At 47.8% G+C, this 16,714-nt stretch overlaps 1 protein-coding gene across 1 annotated transcript in view; it reads left to right on the top strand.

Moving 5' to 3' along the window:
* NID2 (nidogen 2) overlaps positions 1 to 16,714 on the top strand; it is a 370,310-nt gene that overhangs the window by 210,208 nt on the left and 143,388 nt on the right. Inside the window, exon 12 of the mRNA XM_069637470.1 lies at positions 10,042 to 10,170. Within this exon, the coding sequence (XP_069493571.1) occupies positions 10,042 to 10,170 (129 nt within the window). The remainder of the gene's footprint in view (positions 1 to 10,041; positions 10,171 to 16,714) is intronic.

The following is a 16,714-nucleotide window of genomic DNA, read 5'->3' as shown; positions in this document are numbered from 1 at the left end:
CTTTTCTTTATGCCTACCTAGTCTCTTCCCCCAGTACTGCCACGGTTTCCTTCTGGTCTCAAACCCTTTGACTTTTCCAGCCTCTCCTCTTCTGTTCCACAACGCCCAGTTTCCCTGATTTCTAATTCCTGCTTCAACTACTGGCCTGCCAGACTTCTGGTTTTAGCCTGTCTTGCCTGCTCTGGACATGCCATCATTGCCTCTCGGTTACAGTGCTTGCACTGTCCCAGCACACCGTAAATTACGGTTGTATACTAACTGACCTTTTTATAATTGACCTCGGGAGAATTGACCTGTGGCGAATTGACCTAATTTAGAAGGTCAATTAGGACATATATTTGGGGGGGAACCCCCCACAACCCCACACCCAATCCAAAACCCCCTTCAATCCCCCACCCAATCCCCTTATATTATTTATAATCCAAAACCAACCCAATACATATAGAAAATAACTAAAATAATATAAAGGTCAATTAGGACCACTATGCAAAAGGTCCATTGTAAAAGGTCAATTTGGGTAATACCTAAATTACTGAGAGGTTGTATCATGATGTAGGGAAGTGAGTCCTACCAGTTCTCGTTACACACTATTTGGGAACAGTGTGCGCTTGGCCCACAGCACTACCCTCAACCTACTGCTTCTAACTCGGCCTAGACACCAGCAAGAAGACGGTAACCCAAGAAACAGGTACCTGGCACCAGAGCGAGGCACAGCTTGACAAATATTATTGTAACTATTTCCCCTAGGAGTGTAATGTGTAGGTGCGATCAGTCTAAATGCGTTATCATTTGTGGTGGCCGCAAGCTTTGCGTTTGAGTGTTCACCAACTGCCACCCCTCCCCCAAATGCCCTACAATGTACTGTTTAGGAGTGTTACAGGCAGTTGGGCATTATCAAGCAGGTATTTGAAGGTGTTTAATATAGAATGTTCCCAGTCGGTTCTCCAGCTATGGAGTGGGTGGACTAACTACCAGTGCCCAGACCCTGGCTAACCATAGAGGACCCCTGAACCAGGCTCCACTGCCTGTAGACCAGTGTTAGGGCAAATCAACCCTCTGGTGAGGGCTTTACAACCACAAACCTTAAAGTACGGCAGTACACTCTACCTCCAAGAGAGATTTGCCTTTCCTTTTTGGGTTGTGTGACAGGGCAGCCATGCTTAACTCTAGGGAGCGGAAGTAGGCTCTCACAAAGGCAGTTAGTCCTCGCCTTTATTTGAAGAAAACACCACACTGATATATTTCATGTATACACCGTTATTAATGTGGAACCAGGTATGTAGTTTTTTGCTGACGTGAGGAAGATCTGTCTTGATTTGATTAAGCTATGTATAAAGTAGCACTGCCCTGGAAGGCAAAGGCAATTTTCTGGAACAAATGGTATGCATTTGAGTTAATTTGCATACCCACAATGCCTTCCTAATTTGATGCTGAACTGGAGGTGAACTTCAGCGATAGTTACTAGGTGGTGATGTGGTATGTGTGACCTGGCTAATATGGAACATTCAACATATATGTAAAATATTCAGTTTGAGCCAAGAACAGGGCTTGTATCATGAGGAGCAGCCATTTACAGTATATGTAACTCAGAAAGGCATTACTGCAGTAGAAAAGTGTTAGGGAGAATTTCTGTGCTAATTCCCTTCAAACTTGGAGACGCCCAGCTCTTTTGCTGGACTTGGGACCTTTTAATTTTAACTCTTGAGCGAGTGGGACCTTTTTTCTCACTCTCATGGGTTTTTCCCTGATTTGGATTTTGTGTTTTTCACTGTTTTTGGAGTCTTACAAACTCCATTGGAATCTGCTTTTTGTATGGTGACACACAGCCCATTCAGTGCAGTGTCACTGCAGTCCTTTGGATTTCTCTTAAGGTTTAAATACCTTTTCTTGGGTGAACTACTGTTCCCAAAAATAGTAAGGAGAAGTGTATCTTATCTTTTCTCGTTATAGGTCCAGCACATACCATCTTGTGTGGAATGCTGGGTGGTTACTTTGTAGCCCCTTGTCCTACTTTCTCATGTAACATTTCTTTTGTTACCGTCTCTACTTTAAATGGCTGGTGGCAGTGGTTTACTTTTTCCTACCATTGTGCTTTTCTACCGTAGCCTGAACCCTCAGCTGCAGTACAGCCCCCATGGGTGTCCATTTTGTCAAAATGGCCCCGGTCTTCTTTTTTCGCCATTTTCTGTTTGTGAGGTATTTTTTGGCTTTTACTCTTTGCAGTAAGGTGGATTTCAGCCCTTTGTTTGTCTTGCCTTTGGCAGGCCTAAGCCCTGAAGCCCGCCCCTTACTCCAGTGTGTCTGGAAGTGCAGTAAGTGAGGGAGGTTCCCGAAAATCCCCTGTCCTTAGTCTCTAGGAGTGCCTGAACAAAATCAGTCCCAATTGGCCGGCTGCCTATCCTGAAACGACAGCCAATCTGCTGTGTGATTGACAGCCTAGGCTGTGCATGAATAGGAAAACTTGCTTAAAAAGTGAGGGTTTTTGGACTGTAGGCAGAGTCGACCACTGAAAGAAACATCCAACGAAGAAACACATGAAGAGAAGCCCGCTGCAACCTCCTTGACCTTCAATTGCCTGGTGAAGCCCTGCTGCTGGGCTGACCTCCTTTTACACTTTGACAGAGAAGCTCTGATGGAACGACTTCTCCCCTTTTGTTAGTTGGACCAACTAACTGCGAGACGAACTCCACTTTAGCGCAATCCCCAACTTGCTGTGCTTCTGTTGCTGTCCATAACCAAGTGCAACGTCTGCCGCGGAATGAATCTGGCCAGGAGCCTCCTAAGGACACTCCAGAAGCAGGAATTCCCAGTCCACAGTCCCCTCACCAGAGTCCAGGACAGAGGGAGCCAGGAAAGTCCAACCAGAGATTTGTTATGCATCAGTTCTGTTTGCGAAGCGCTGAAACCGCAAAGTGCTGCCGAATCCTAAAGAGCCTGTAGCTGCCGTTGAACTTTCTGAGTACTGCCACAGGAGCCCTCCAAACGTCCTCCGTCTTGTTCCCACGACTGAGGCTCAGGAACCAGGGTCTGCATAGCTGTCACAAGATGGAATCTAGCTGGACCACTCTTATGCTAACCAGAGGTACTGTTTGGGCTTGGGGGTACTTGCCTTAAGTCGTGCTGTCTCACTTCAGATTAGCACTTGCTTAACTTTCTGAGTTGATTTCAACTCCCCTTTGTACAGGCCTAACCACTTGTGTCTTCAGTGATTTCCTTCTTGAACGATCGGACTTTGTGAAAGACTTTGATCAAAGAGGTATATCAGAACTATTGACTTTGGCCGAATAACTTTGGTTATCTTGGCTCCCTAAAGGCACTCTTTTAAATCCATTGACTTTGGTATTGCTTGTCCCTCCGTAGGTTGTAGCTTGTTCAATACTGTTACTGCTGGGAAAGGCTTACCTAGACTTCATTGGAGGATTAATTTGTCCTCACGTTTCTAAGAATCTGTTCTAAACTTTATTTTCCCTAAACTTTTCTTTCTGCAACCCAGAGTCTACAAAGTATATTAGTGTAATATAGAAATGCAAATACTATCCTTGTAATTGAAGTCACTTCAGGGTGTAGAAGTGTATTGTGCATATTCAAAGAATATTCACCAGCTTTTTTGATTCTGTAAAGTATTTCCAAAAGCTTACTTGAATTGTTACAGCGTGATGTTAAATAACAATTTATAACTAAAACCTTGACTGTAAGTGTTACTTGGTTACTTGTATTGACAGATTTCATCTGTACAGCTTTACAGCTCACATTTACCCTTCTTGAGATGGGCCTGGCTGCTCGGTCACACTACCAACTTGTGTAGTACAGACCTTTACCAAATGGTTGGTTACCTAATTAAGTCTTGTGTAGTCTCACACAGTGTGACTGCACCCAATTCTTACCTAACAAAAAGAAACTTAGACATTGGTACAATCAGTTCAATGCCAATCATCTTGACCAGTGCACAAACTAAAAGTAATAAAGATTTTACTTAAAGAAAAAGGGACACAGTGCCCTTGCAACTCTCCACTGAAGGTGGCTTATGCTACAATATAAAAGCAAAGGGGAGCATATTGGGAGACCCATTAATTGCACTGGTAGCCATAGGGACAGACAAATGCCCCCCAAATGTAGTGAATGATGCAAAAGGAAATTGCCCCCAAAATCATCAGCTAGGATCCATACAAAAAAGCAGCTCTACCGAGGGACTATTGAAGTCAATGAAGGAAAGTTGCAAAAATAAACGTTCCTAACATAATCCTATTTAGTCCACACCATTTAGTGGTTCCAGTTTAACACTCATATTTTGCTCTTCTAATGAGTTAGTATATATTTTCTAACCCTTTTGAGATGAGATATATAATTTATATTTCGAGGGGATTGGGACCTCCGACGTATTCCATATCTATGACATGTAATCACCACAGCTGTGCTGCTTCGGAAACTTTTTTCTGCGTCCTGCGTCGATGACGTTGATGCGCCAGGAGTCGGTCTCGCCACTCCTCAGCCTCTTCGAGGCATTCTCGGAAGCGCCGACACCGGTCGTCTTCCAGGTCCTCTTCGGAGGACTCTGCCCGGCACGTCGCTTACCCCACCAGCCGTGCAACGCCGGAGGAATGGGCTTCCTTCAGGTTGAAAATGCTGGCGATTCTTGAGTCGCAGGGTACTAAGCCGTCCGCGCCCCCGAGTGGGGTCGGTCGTGAGAGGTCGAGACACCGCTCGCAAGAGTGGTCGGCACGAGTCACGGGAGAGGTCCCGTTCGGACAAGGAGACTCATTCTCGACGTACCCGTTCCAGGTCCCGGTCCTCGACGCGTTCGAGACCGTGTGCACCTGTGAGGTCTTCGAGGAAGACATCGACGTCTGAGGCGTCGAGGGCGTCGACAGGCTTTCTTGAGGCTCCGAGGAAGTCGTCGAAGCCGTCGACGCTCAGGTCGTCGAAAGACACGCTCGGGGCTCCGGCTTCGAGGGCTGTGTCGATGCCGCTGATGCTGGCGGCGCTGCATCTGACGTCGACACCGATTTCCTCGACGTCTACGCCGATCCTCTCGGCGCCGATGCCTGTTCTCTCGATGCCGGCGCCGATTCGCTCGACGCCATCAACGCCTTTCGTGTCGGAGGTACCCCGTGGCACGGGGGAACCCCCTAGGAAGGCTCTGGTTAAGAGCAAGCACTCTCGGGTGCCTTCTTTTCGCCACCTGGAATATATTTCGGAGGCGGATGAGGATTCTGATGGCCTGGTTCCTAGTCAGGTTCCAGATGAAATTGTCTCGGGCCATAGTCAGTTTGACGATTTGAGGCAGTCACTGCATGATGCCAGTAGACTGGACACCTCTCCGGAGGTGGAGTTTTGTAGGCCTGAGCCTGGCTCTCATGCCGATTCCTCGTACCGGCGCCTTATGGCTAGGGTTTCTGAGTACTTGGGATGGTCTGCTCCCCCAGGGGAGTTTGTGCAGGATGATCTAATGGACATCCTTGATGTTGGTCCCCCAACTGACCCGGTACTGCCGTTCCATATGGCTTTACAGAGAAGGGTGGCGGCGGCTTGGACTGCTCCGGAGAGTCTCCCGGCGGTGGGCAGATCCTTGTCGCGAAAATACCGTCCAGCTAGTAGCGACCCCTGCTACTTGACCAGGCACCCCACTCCAGAGAGTTTGGTGGTGCAGGCGGCCACGGCCCCGGCAAAGCAGGCGTCGTACCCTACCATCCCTCCTGATAGGGACGACAAACGTTTTGATGGCTGGGCGAAGAAAGTGTTTTCTTCTGGTGGTATGGCGCTTCAGGCGGCCAACTCCATTTGTGCCTTGTCTTGTTTCACACACACTCTGTGGAACTGTGTTGCGTTAGCGGCTGAACATATTCCCGATGGGGACGAACGGGATGGTTTCCTTGCTATGGTCCAGGATGGTAAGGATGCCATGTGTGAGTCCGTTCAGTCGGGTTTGGACTTAGCTGAATGCGTCAGTAGGTCCATGGCGGCGAGCACCGTGATACGCAGGTTTACGTGGTTGCGGAAGTCGGGGTTTGCTCCTGATGTGCAGTCCCGGCTCCTCAACATGCCCTTTGACGGTGAACACCTTTTTGGCAGCAAGGCTGACGAGAGCCTTGAGAGGTTGCAGACCTCAAAAGCTGCAGCGAAGTCGTTGGGCGCTGCAGTTCGCCAACCTCCGCCTTTTCGTCCTAGGGGACAGCAGTGGAGGGGTGGTTCCTTTCGCTATTACTCGTCCTTCAGTAAAGCGAGAGGAGCTGGCAGTCAAAGAGGCCAACGCAGGGGTACCAGAGGTGGACGACAGGGTACCCGTGGTGACAAGGCCGCTTGGGCAGTTGCCTCTTTGCCCTCAGGTAACGCCGCAGCTGCTCCCACTCAGTCATGAGGCCATGTCCCATGGTTCGCCGGTTGGGGGAAGGCTGGCGCAGCATCTTGTAGAGTGGCAAGCCATTACTTCAGATGTGTGGGTTCTGGAGATCATAACCCAGGCTACTGTCTTCCCTTTCGGCACAGGCCTCGCGACAATCCACCGGGGAACCTCTCTTTGCAGAGTCCGGATCCGCTCCTTACGCAGGAAATTCAAGCCCTGCTGGAGAAAGGCGCCATAGAACTGGTGCCTGTAGCGGAGAGGAACAAGGGATGGTATTCCCCTTATTTTTTGATTTCGAAGAAAGACGGGGGATTGAGACCCATCATGGACTTGCGCGGTTTCAACAAACTCCTCAGGAAGGACAAGTTCAAGATGGTTACTCTCTCTCAAGTTCTCCAGGCCCTTCAGCTTCAGGACTGGTTGGTGTCACTCGACCTCAAGGATACTTACTTCCATGTGCCGATCCATCCCAAGCACAAGTACCTGAGGTTCGTGGTTGGCGACTCGCACTTTCAGTTTCGGGTCCTGCCGTTCGGATTGACCTCCGCCCGAGGGTTTTCACCAAGCTCGTGGTGGTGGCAGCGCATCTCAGGCAACGGGGGATTCACGTCTACCCCTACCTGGACGATTGGTTGATCAGGGGGAGCTCTCCCGAGCAAGTCCTGGATCATATGTCCGTCACCTGCAACTCCCTTCACAGGCCGGGCTTCTCCCTCAATTTAAAGAAGTCCCATTTGACGCCAACACAGCGGCTCCAGTACATCGGAGCAGTGCTCGACACTTCCCTGGGGCAGTGTTTTCCTCCCCAGGTGAGGGCTCTTCACATTCAGCAGATGGTGCACAAGTTTCAGCATGCCCAGACGCTCCCAGCGTTCGAGTTCTTGAGGTTGCTCGGCCTCATGGCATCCTGCATTCTTTTGGTGCCAGAGGCTCGCCTGCGGATGAGATCTTTGCAGTGGGCACTCAAGACGCAATGGTCGCAGTCCTCCGGCAGGATGTCGGACCCGGTTCAGGTGCCGCCCTCGGTCGCCCAGGACCTTCTGTGGTAGGCCGTCGAAGGCGACTTGATGAAGGGGGCTCCATTTTGGCTTCCCTGGCCGGAGGTGACGATCGTGATGGATGCATCCCTCACGGGATGGGGAGCTCATGCCAACGGGCTGACAGTCAGCGGTCGTTGGTCTCCGTCGGAGTCCAGACTCCATATCAATCTGTTGGAGCTGAGGGCCGTCAGGCTAGCCCTGAAGGCTTTTCTGCCGACTGTGCGAGGAAAGAGTGCCCTGATCCTGACGGACAACACAGTGGCCATGCACTACCTCAACAAAAAGGGGGGGGGGCAGGGTCACTTCCTCTGTGCAGGGAGGTGATGCAGCTCGAGTTCTGGGCCATCCAGCAGGAAGTTTCGATCTCGGCAGTTCATCTGGCCGGAGACGAAAATGTGACAGCGGACGCTCTGAGCAGGCAGAGCGCGATCTCTCACGAGTGGGAGTTGGCTCAGGAGATTCTCCTGGAGATCTTCGCCCTTTGGGGGACCCCTCAAGTGGATCTCTTCGCCTCCAGTGTCAACCGGAAGTGCGAAAGGTTTTGCTTGCGGGAATTTCCTCCAAAAGGAGCCTTAGGAGACGCGTTCGTGGTGGAGTGGTCATTCCCGCTGCTGTACGCGTTTCCTCCAGTCCCCGTCATCCCGCAAGTGCTACGGAGGTTACGGAAGTTCGGTTCCCGGATGATCCTCATTGCTCCGGTGTGGGCTCGGAGGACGTGGTACCCGGACCTTCTCGACTTGTCCATCTGCCCTCTACGTCGTCTTCCCTACCGAGACGATCTGCTCTCACGGGAGGGGGGGTCAGGCTCTCCATCTAGAGGTCAGATCCCTCAACCTTCACGCTTGGCTTCTGAAAGGTTGAGGTATAAGGATTGGGACCTCCCTTAAGACGTGATGGAGGTGTTGCTATCGGCCCGAAGGCCAGCAACAAAGTCTCTGTACCGTTGCCGTTGGCGTAAGTTCTGCGACTGGTGCAGAGTTCAGAATGTGGATCCTTTTGTATGTGACATCCCCATGGTTCTGTCCTTTTTACTTTCTTTGGCCCACAGGGGCTTGCAAGTGGGTACCATTAAAGGTTACTTGGCGGCGCTGTCCATCTTTAAGCGCTCGTCTGAAGAGTGTTCTTACTTTAAAATCCCTTTAATTTCACAGTTTCTGAAAGGGCTCACTAATGTGTTCCCTCCGTCACCTTTCCTGGTGCCCGGTTGGGATTTAAACCTTGTTCTTAAGTTTCTTATGGGTGCTCCGTTTGAACCTTTACATTCTTGCCCTTTGAGGCTGTTAACTCTGAAAACTGTGTTTTTAGTTGCGGTTACTTCCGCTCGCAGAGTGAGTGAGTTACAGGCACTTTCAGTTAAGCCACCCTTCACTGTATTTCACAAGGACAGGGTTGTCCTTAGAGTTCGTCCTTCTTTTCTTCCGAAGGTAGTGACGGAATTTCATTTGGCCCAGAAGGTTGTTCTTCCGGCATTCTATCCTCCTCCGCATCCTGGTAAGGAAGAGGAGGGGCTCCATAGGCTTGATCCTAGGAGAGCTGTAAGCTTTTATGTTTCACGCATGTCCCGGGTCAGAGTGGACGATCAATTCTTTATTGGTTACGCTGGAAAGCGTTTGGGGCAAGCTGTGACGAAAAAGACTTTGTCTCGCTGGATTATTTTGGCCATCTCGGAGTGTTACCGCTTGGCGGGTAAGGACCCACCGGCTGGCTTGCGGGCCCGTTCTACCAGGGGTATGGCTGCATCTACTGCCCTGCAGTGGGGTGTTCCTATTCGCAACATCTGTGATGCAGCCACCTGGGCTTCAGTACATACATTTGTACGTCACTATTCCCTCGATTCCATCCGAGGACAGGATCTGGCCTTTGGCAAGGCGGTCCTTTGCTCTGCTATTTGATTGGCTATTCTAAATTTTGATTCTAAATTCTTTCCCTCCTCCTTGCTCTGGTACTGCTTTAGGAGTCTGTCATAGATATAGAATACGTCGGAGGACCCAACCCCCTCGAAGAACAAGTTACTTTCTTAGGCTTTGTGTCTGACTGGCAGTTGACTAATGTCACACGTTCTGGGGGAAAAAACTACAACTGCGGCTATGGGCGTCGTGCGTCCTACTTATCACATCGGATGACGTCGGACATCGGAGGAGGTCCTCGACGATGGCGCATCGACGTCATCGACGCAGGTGCCGAAAAAAGTTTCCCAAGCAGCACAGCTGTGGTGATTACATGTCATAGATATGGAATACGTCGTCGGACCATCCCATCGAAAGAACGGTACCAGGTAAGAAAGTAACTTGTTCTTCTTCAGGTCTTGGCCACATTACCTGTTTCTGAATTAGATATTTGTGTCTCATGTTGAATAAGTTGATGCCACGAATCTGCATTATCTTAATCAAACCACATGAGATCTGATTGCTAGGCTTCCAGTTCCTTAGTCCTGATCACCTAACTTGAAGTCACTTATTTGGTCACAAACAAAAATGTTTCCCCGCCCAGGTGCACACAAAAAATAATATTCTATCTTACTGACCTGTAATAAGAAAGGATACATTGAGGATTTATTTGTGAATGAAATGTACATTTTACAGGTTTGACTCTCAAACGCTGAACATGAAATGAGACTCAAGTATGTTGTCTAAGATAACCATATTCCTTGTTTCCCGATAGACATGGATGAATGCTCTGCAGGCCTAGACCGATGTGGCCCTAACTCATTATGTCTGAATTTGCCTGGAAGATACCGGTGTAGTTGCCAAGCTGGCTATGAGCTGCACACAGATGAACACAGTTGCATTTGTAAGTCAATTTCTTGATTGGTGATGAGGTGCATCCTCTTTCTACTATAGTATTTTGATTTTAAAAAAACACATTTTTGAAATGTAACCTTTTCATTCCACCCATGCTGCATTGACAAAGATTATAGCAAATATTTCTGCAAAACTGAGTATTTGTGCAGGAGTATAACGTGGTTCTGTATTTTCAGTATCTGGGGAAACATACATTTTATGGATCGCAAGCAGGGCAGCGTGTCCACTATGGTTGAATGGGTGAAAACACTCGGCATGTCCTCAGTTGCAGCAAGCAGCTGAGGACATGTTACTGGGCTGGCTATGTAGTGGTGTAGATTCCCTTTCATTAAACAGTACCACAGCTGGGCCTTGCCATTGGGCCAGGACAGGCGCCCTTTGCTTCCCCAGCTTTGAATGGCCCTTTAGGGGATACAGTCTCGGATATACTGGATGACCAAATGTGTAGGGGACGCTCCTACATCTCCATACACATTTAATGTTCTTATGGCTGCGAGATGGTGGTGCGCTGGCTGCACTTTGTTCGGGAGGTTTATCATTTTTATGCTTCATCCCATCTCCTTGTGAGACCCCAGCACTTTTTGTTGGACTTCTGGACTTTTTTTATTTCAACCCTGAATTAGTGTAGCCTTTTTCCACTCATTCATTTTTGTAGGCTCTGGCTTTTGGAACTCTACTCTGTATTCTACCTGTACTGTGGAGTCGGTCTGCTCCATAGATAAAAAAAAGTTATCAGTTTTTGCTACTGCGGCACACAGCTCCCTATGGGCAGTGTTGCTGGGGACCCTTGGGGTCTTCCTTTAAGAATATTTTTCTATATCCTCCAGTAACTACAGTTCTTAAGGATAGTGAGATACTTAGTATCTCTTCCAAAATTCTATATGAGAGATTGAACACACCACCTTCACTGGGGTGCTAAAGGGATACCTAGTATCCCCCTTCTCTCTGCTCCTGTGACATTTTAGTCACATAGACAAATCACCTAGTTATGGCTGGTGGCAGTGGACGTGTTCTACCAACTATTTGTAGTAACTGACACTGGAAAACATTTGCAGGTATTCGTAGGTATTTTCTGATGTTTGCCAAGACTTCAAGCCCTCTCCGAACTTCCTTTAGCTAGGGTTGCATTTTTGGACTTAAGACTTGGCAGGCGATAAACCGTCTCTAGAACCTTGAACTAAGCTCATGTTGTACTAACCACTTATTTTCCTCCCTTTAAGTGACTTTATGTGTTTGCAGAGTAAATGCATTACCGTCTAACCTATTGAAAACCACATGAGTGCGCTATTACTGGTGATACATTAACCTTGTCTTTTCCCTTTCTAACGGGAAAGTGCCCTTTGAAGTGTATGATCTAGTATTCCTAAGTGTTATACCGTTACCGTCTGAAGTATGTAAAGTGATTCTGGTGTAAATATAATAAATATATCTTTTATGTAAGTATACATGTAAGTGTTTCTTTGCTGTGCCTGTCTAACTAAGATTCGGAGTACTTACCTACAGCTCACATCTTCCTCTTAAAATAAGCCTGACTGCTCTGCCACACTACCAAGTTCCTGAGCTACTACAGACTGACACGAAGAGTTGGGGGATCTACAAACCACTGGGATAGCTTACTAAAGTCTTACTGCCAGTAAGACATTAGGAAAACTCCCCCAACTGAGACCAGTGAGGATTTCCGTTCCACAGACGTTGGTACCACGATTGGGCTGGGTCGAGGAGTGTATTGGCTTCTGCAAAGAGGCCAAGTTGCTTGAATGCAGCGCGGTCAATCAGTTTAGCAATGAAGCAGGTGCTGGAGATTGGACGGCGGAAGGGAGATTTATCATTTTTATGCTTCATCCCCTCTCCTAGTGGGACCCCAAGCACTTTGTGCTGGACCTTTTCTCTAAATCCTGAATGAGTGGAACCTTTTTCCACTCATTCATTCTTATAGGCTCTGTCTTTTGTAAATTTGTTCTTTGTGTTTAACTTTTTCTATGGAGTCTACTTTCCTCCGTATCTATTTAAAGGCATCTATATTTTACTGTTGCAGCACACATCTCCTTATGAGCAGTGTTGCTGGGAACCCTTTGGTTCTCATTTGAGATTCTTACCTTACCTTTACATTCTACTGTTCTTAAGGATAGAGAGATACTAAAACTGTATACTCTGAGAGATTGGCACACCCCATCTTATGTGTAGTGCCACGTGGATACCTAGTATCCCTTCTCTCTGCTCCAGCAAACAGCCTTCTAGTTATGGCTGGTGGCAGTGGACATGTTCTACCAACTATTCTATTTTTTGCCGCAGATTGTATTTACAATCCCCAGTTGTGCACAATGGGGCACCGAAGTACTAACTTCGGGGCTTCTTTCTTTTTTTGCCATTTCTAGTGTGTTTGTTCATTTTTAGCCTTTCTACCATTCTGGGAGGGGGGGGGGGGGTTGTGTGAGTGTTTTGCCTTTGGCAAGAACCCTTGGGTGTCCCTGCCTAGGCTCCAGTGTTTCTGGGCAGGCAGGAAGCAGGGGGTTGGAGGGGGGGGGGGGAGTTTTGCACGCCCCTGCCCTTTGTCTGCCTAAGTGTCTGAATGGAACCAGCTCCCACTGGGGGTCTGGCTGTCCTGATTGGACAGCCACCCACCCATTTCTGTAAGCTGCTGAGAGAGATTGCAGAGGAGTGTGTGCTGAACGGTATAAAAGGTGAGGTTCCTGAGGTAAAAGACAAGTTGACCACTGGGAACTGAAGTAACCAAAGAAGAAGACCAGAGACGCCTGCAGACCCTTTTCCACACTGTGAAGCAACCGCTGCTGTCCTGACCGTTTTCTATGCCACAGAGGAACTCCAGAGAGGACAGCTCCTTTCCTTTGGCTGATGAGACCAACCAGCTCTGAGACGCACTACAATCTGAGCCATCCACCGAGGTGCTGTGGCGATCCAGAGCTGCAAGCCACGAATACCAGGGGACCTCCGACCCAAACTTAGTGCATCGTCTTGCCAAGGTCGAATCTGTCCAGGTCTTTGCTGAACTCTAGGTGATCCTCCAAAAACACACTCCAACTCATCCAAGTCCCCTCACCAGAGTGGAGGACTCAAGGAATCAAAGAAGATTGACCGAGCAAATTGTGTCTTTTGTTAGTGCTGCAGAAAAGGCACCAAAATTGTAGACTGACCAGATAAGCTTAGGAAATCCGTGCCAGAGTTCCTCCCTCGAGACTGCTGCTGAGAGATCCTGTCCATTGTCCTGCCTTTCTTAACCAGACCAAGGAATCTGGAGTTTGGGTCCAGCGCTGCCACATCGAGGAGAATCCAGCCACAGACATTTCTTCAAACCAAAGGTACTGTGGGGAAAAAGGTATTGCTTACCTTAATCTGAAAAGTCGCTCCAGAGTGTTAGAGGTGTCCATGGCAACCCCCTCTTACCTTTAACCCAAGCTGCTACTTGCGTCCCTTTAGCAAGTCCTTTAACAGGGTCTTCAACATTGATTTAATCTTCATGCATCTTAGAGACTAGACACTAGAAAATATCCACCAGACTTTTCGATGTTCTGCTGCTTTACACGACTTTGAGCCTCTCTGAGGCTATGGTTGCGTTTTGGACTTTGAAAGCCTTGCTGTGCAAAGAAACTGCCTCTAGAACCTTAAGTTCTGCTAGTATTGCACTAACAAACCGTTTTCCTTCCAAAAAGTAATTATCTTATATGGTTTTGCTAACTAAATACAATTACCGTATTACTTTGTGTGTGCGCGTTATTACCGATAATACAGTAGAACTGTCATTAGTGTCAAAAGCTGTAACAATTATAACCGCAAGCAACTACAAACTAAGCAGTGGCCTTTGAAAAATATCTACAATTATTCTGAAGTGTTTCGGTTTAATGGGGTAAGTATTTAAAAGTATATCTTGTGCAAATATAATGAATCTATATTTTAATATACATTTGTGTGTTTCTTTGAATTGCATTACTAACTGGGTTCAGTGTACTTACCTACAGCTCACATCTTCCTCTTATGATAAGCCTGACTGCGCTGCCACTCTTCCAAGGTTCCATGAGTAGTACAGACTGATACTAAGGAGTTGGGGATCTAAAACCATTGGAATAGTTTTATAAATCCTTACCCCACAGTGGACTTTAGGAAAACTCCCCTAACAGGCGGTAGCTTGATGGGGAAAGTGGCTCGAGGCTGGGCTTTTTAAGTAGCGGTTTGACATGAGAGGTTGTGAAGTACTCTGGAAAGGTGCCAGATGAAAATTAGTTATTGATGATGGAGCGGGCAACGCTGCCTGCACAGATGGTGGTAAGGATCTCTTTTAGAAGGGGGGAGGACAAGGATCTCCAGGTGAACCCGAGGGTAGACTAAGTGCTAGTAGGTTTTAGAAATCGGCCTGGGAAATAGGTGTGAATGAAGAGAAGATTGTTTGGGAGGTTGAGGAAATTATTCAGGTTGATAGAGGGCAGGATGTGGAGGGGGCAATCGGAGCTAGTTCTGTGGTGGTGGTGCAATGTCTTTCAATCTTAATGTTATAAATATTGGTTGGATAGTTCATTGCAGAGAGCTTGTGTGTTCGTTCTTTTGTGGAGTTCCCTGCATGGATCGTTGGAGTTGGACATTTTGTTTCCATGTTTTTTAAAACTTTTATTTTAGACCTGTATGCCCTGTTCAGTCTTGCGAAGGCCATTTTGTTTTGTGGAGTAGGGTTGGTGCTCCAAGTTCGCTTTAGGTTAAGCCTAAGGGTTTTGATAGCTTTGAGGGAAGGAGTGTACACCTTGCAGTGTGGGCTTGATCACATGGAGGGGCGACGGGTTGGTGTGAGGGGGCGGTCAAAGCTTTGGAGAGCCATTGGTCGAAGAGGTCAATGGATGGGTGTCCTTCCTTGCGAGACAGATCAGGAAGTGTGAGTAGTAGGGAATTGGGCAGGTCTGGGTTGATTATGATTTTATTCCAGAGAGGGAGGCTGGAGGGAGTAGTTGAGATGTTTGCTGGAAATGGTGGGGTGGAGGCAGTGGTGTCGAAGCGAGAAGAGTATAGCGTGGTGATCATTCAAGATGATGGGGCTAGACGGGAGTGGCCAGACAAGGTCTGATGTGCAGAATAGTGGGTCAAAGGTGTGCACTGCAATATGGGTAGGTGGGAAATCAGTTGTGTTAGAGCGAGAGCTTCCAGATTGCCAGTGATGGAGCGGGTCATGGGGCTGGTAGGAGCATCAAACAAATTGTTGAAATCTAGCAAAGTGAGAGGAGGGTGTTGGATCAGTATAGTTGAGGGAGCCAGCGGAATTCCGGTCATAGCAGGGTGGCCTTTATAGGAGAAGGAAAGTGTGGGAGAAGGAAGGGCTGATATTTAACTTAGCGAGAATAGATCTGCATTCAGTGGCACAAGGTAGATTCTCAGTGGATATATTTGGTGATAAAAACCCGGTATACCAGAGGTCTGGGGATGACTAGGAGCTTACTGTCTGACTCACAAGGGCCCAACAACCCTTTGCCCATAATCAACAGAGAACTCGGCCAACGGCAAGTTAGATCTGTCGTTTATTACAAAACCGACAGGGACCATACAGGACAATCTCGATGCTCCAGTAATTCTCAATTTCACAAGGCAGGTTTCATTTTTATTGCCACATGGTGTCATCACCTGGGCCCTCCCCCAAAAGCCTATCCCCTTCTCTGGTTGGGTGCTCAGAGTAGTATAACCTATGGATCACCTAAAGGTGTCTTAGTTGGTTGGCCTTTTTATGTCAGGTGGCTAGTCTACCCCTTTCCCAAGAAACAATCTATTACATTTTTGCAGGGTTGCAGACTTACCATTGGCCCTTGTCCTCTGTCGTCCACGCCTGGTTTTCTGTCTCCCAATTGGTTGGAACTGGTCTCACCAGGCCTGGGACCAGATTTGGTTCTCAGCCCTCTGTGCACCTCTGCAAGGTGACTGTGTCCCAAATGTATCTGGTAGTAGACCATCTTTGCCTATGAGAGTGCACTCCATGTTGCGGCATTTGTTTCACTTCTCGTCTGGGTTCCCCCACGGAAGAATACCCATTGTCTAGTTCGGCCACATAATGTGGTTGCAGACCACAAAATCTAGCTCTTTAGGTCTGCATTTATACAGATTTATTTTGTTTTCCTGCAGCTGGCCCCTTGTCGTTTATAGCTTGGAATGCACTTGTTTATCTCTGACCTTGGCCATGGGCTCGGTCTTCCTGCGTTGTGCAGCCTGAGTCGGCTTCCCTTGTCTGGTGTCCTGTAGCTTGAGGCCTTCTGTAATTTTCTGTAGACTTGTAATGTAATTGCTACATGCTTATACTGGGCTATATTTCCTATAGGTTAGCCATATGTGGTCCTACCAGTCTCCATATATATTCCTGTAGTGCCATAGGATTAATTGCCATAAGCATCTGAAAGCTTGCTCAGGATCTCTTGTTGCCCTGCGTTTAGCATTACTGCAATTGGCTAATGAGGAAAATAATAAAGATTTTGACATATGTATATGTATCTGTCCTCCATCTACAGAACTGTGTAAAAATGTTCTTTATGTATGCAAGTGAGTGTTTCTGT

Source organism: Ambystoma mexicanum, chromosome 14, assembly GCF_040938575.1.
Source record: "Ambystoma mexicanum isolate Mex_15411 chromosome 14, UKY_AmexF1_1, whole genome shotgun sequence".
In the NCBI taxonomy this organism is placed as follows: Eukaryota; Metazoa; Chordata; class Amphibia; order Caudata; family Ambystomatidae; genus Ambystoma; species Ambystoma mexicanum.
Note: the sequence above shows the minus strand (reverse complement) of the source record. Positions and strands in the feature narration are given on the sequence as shown.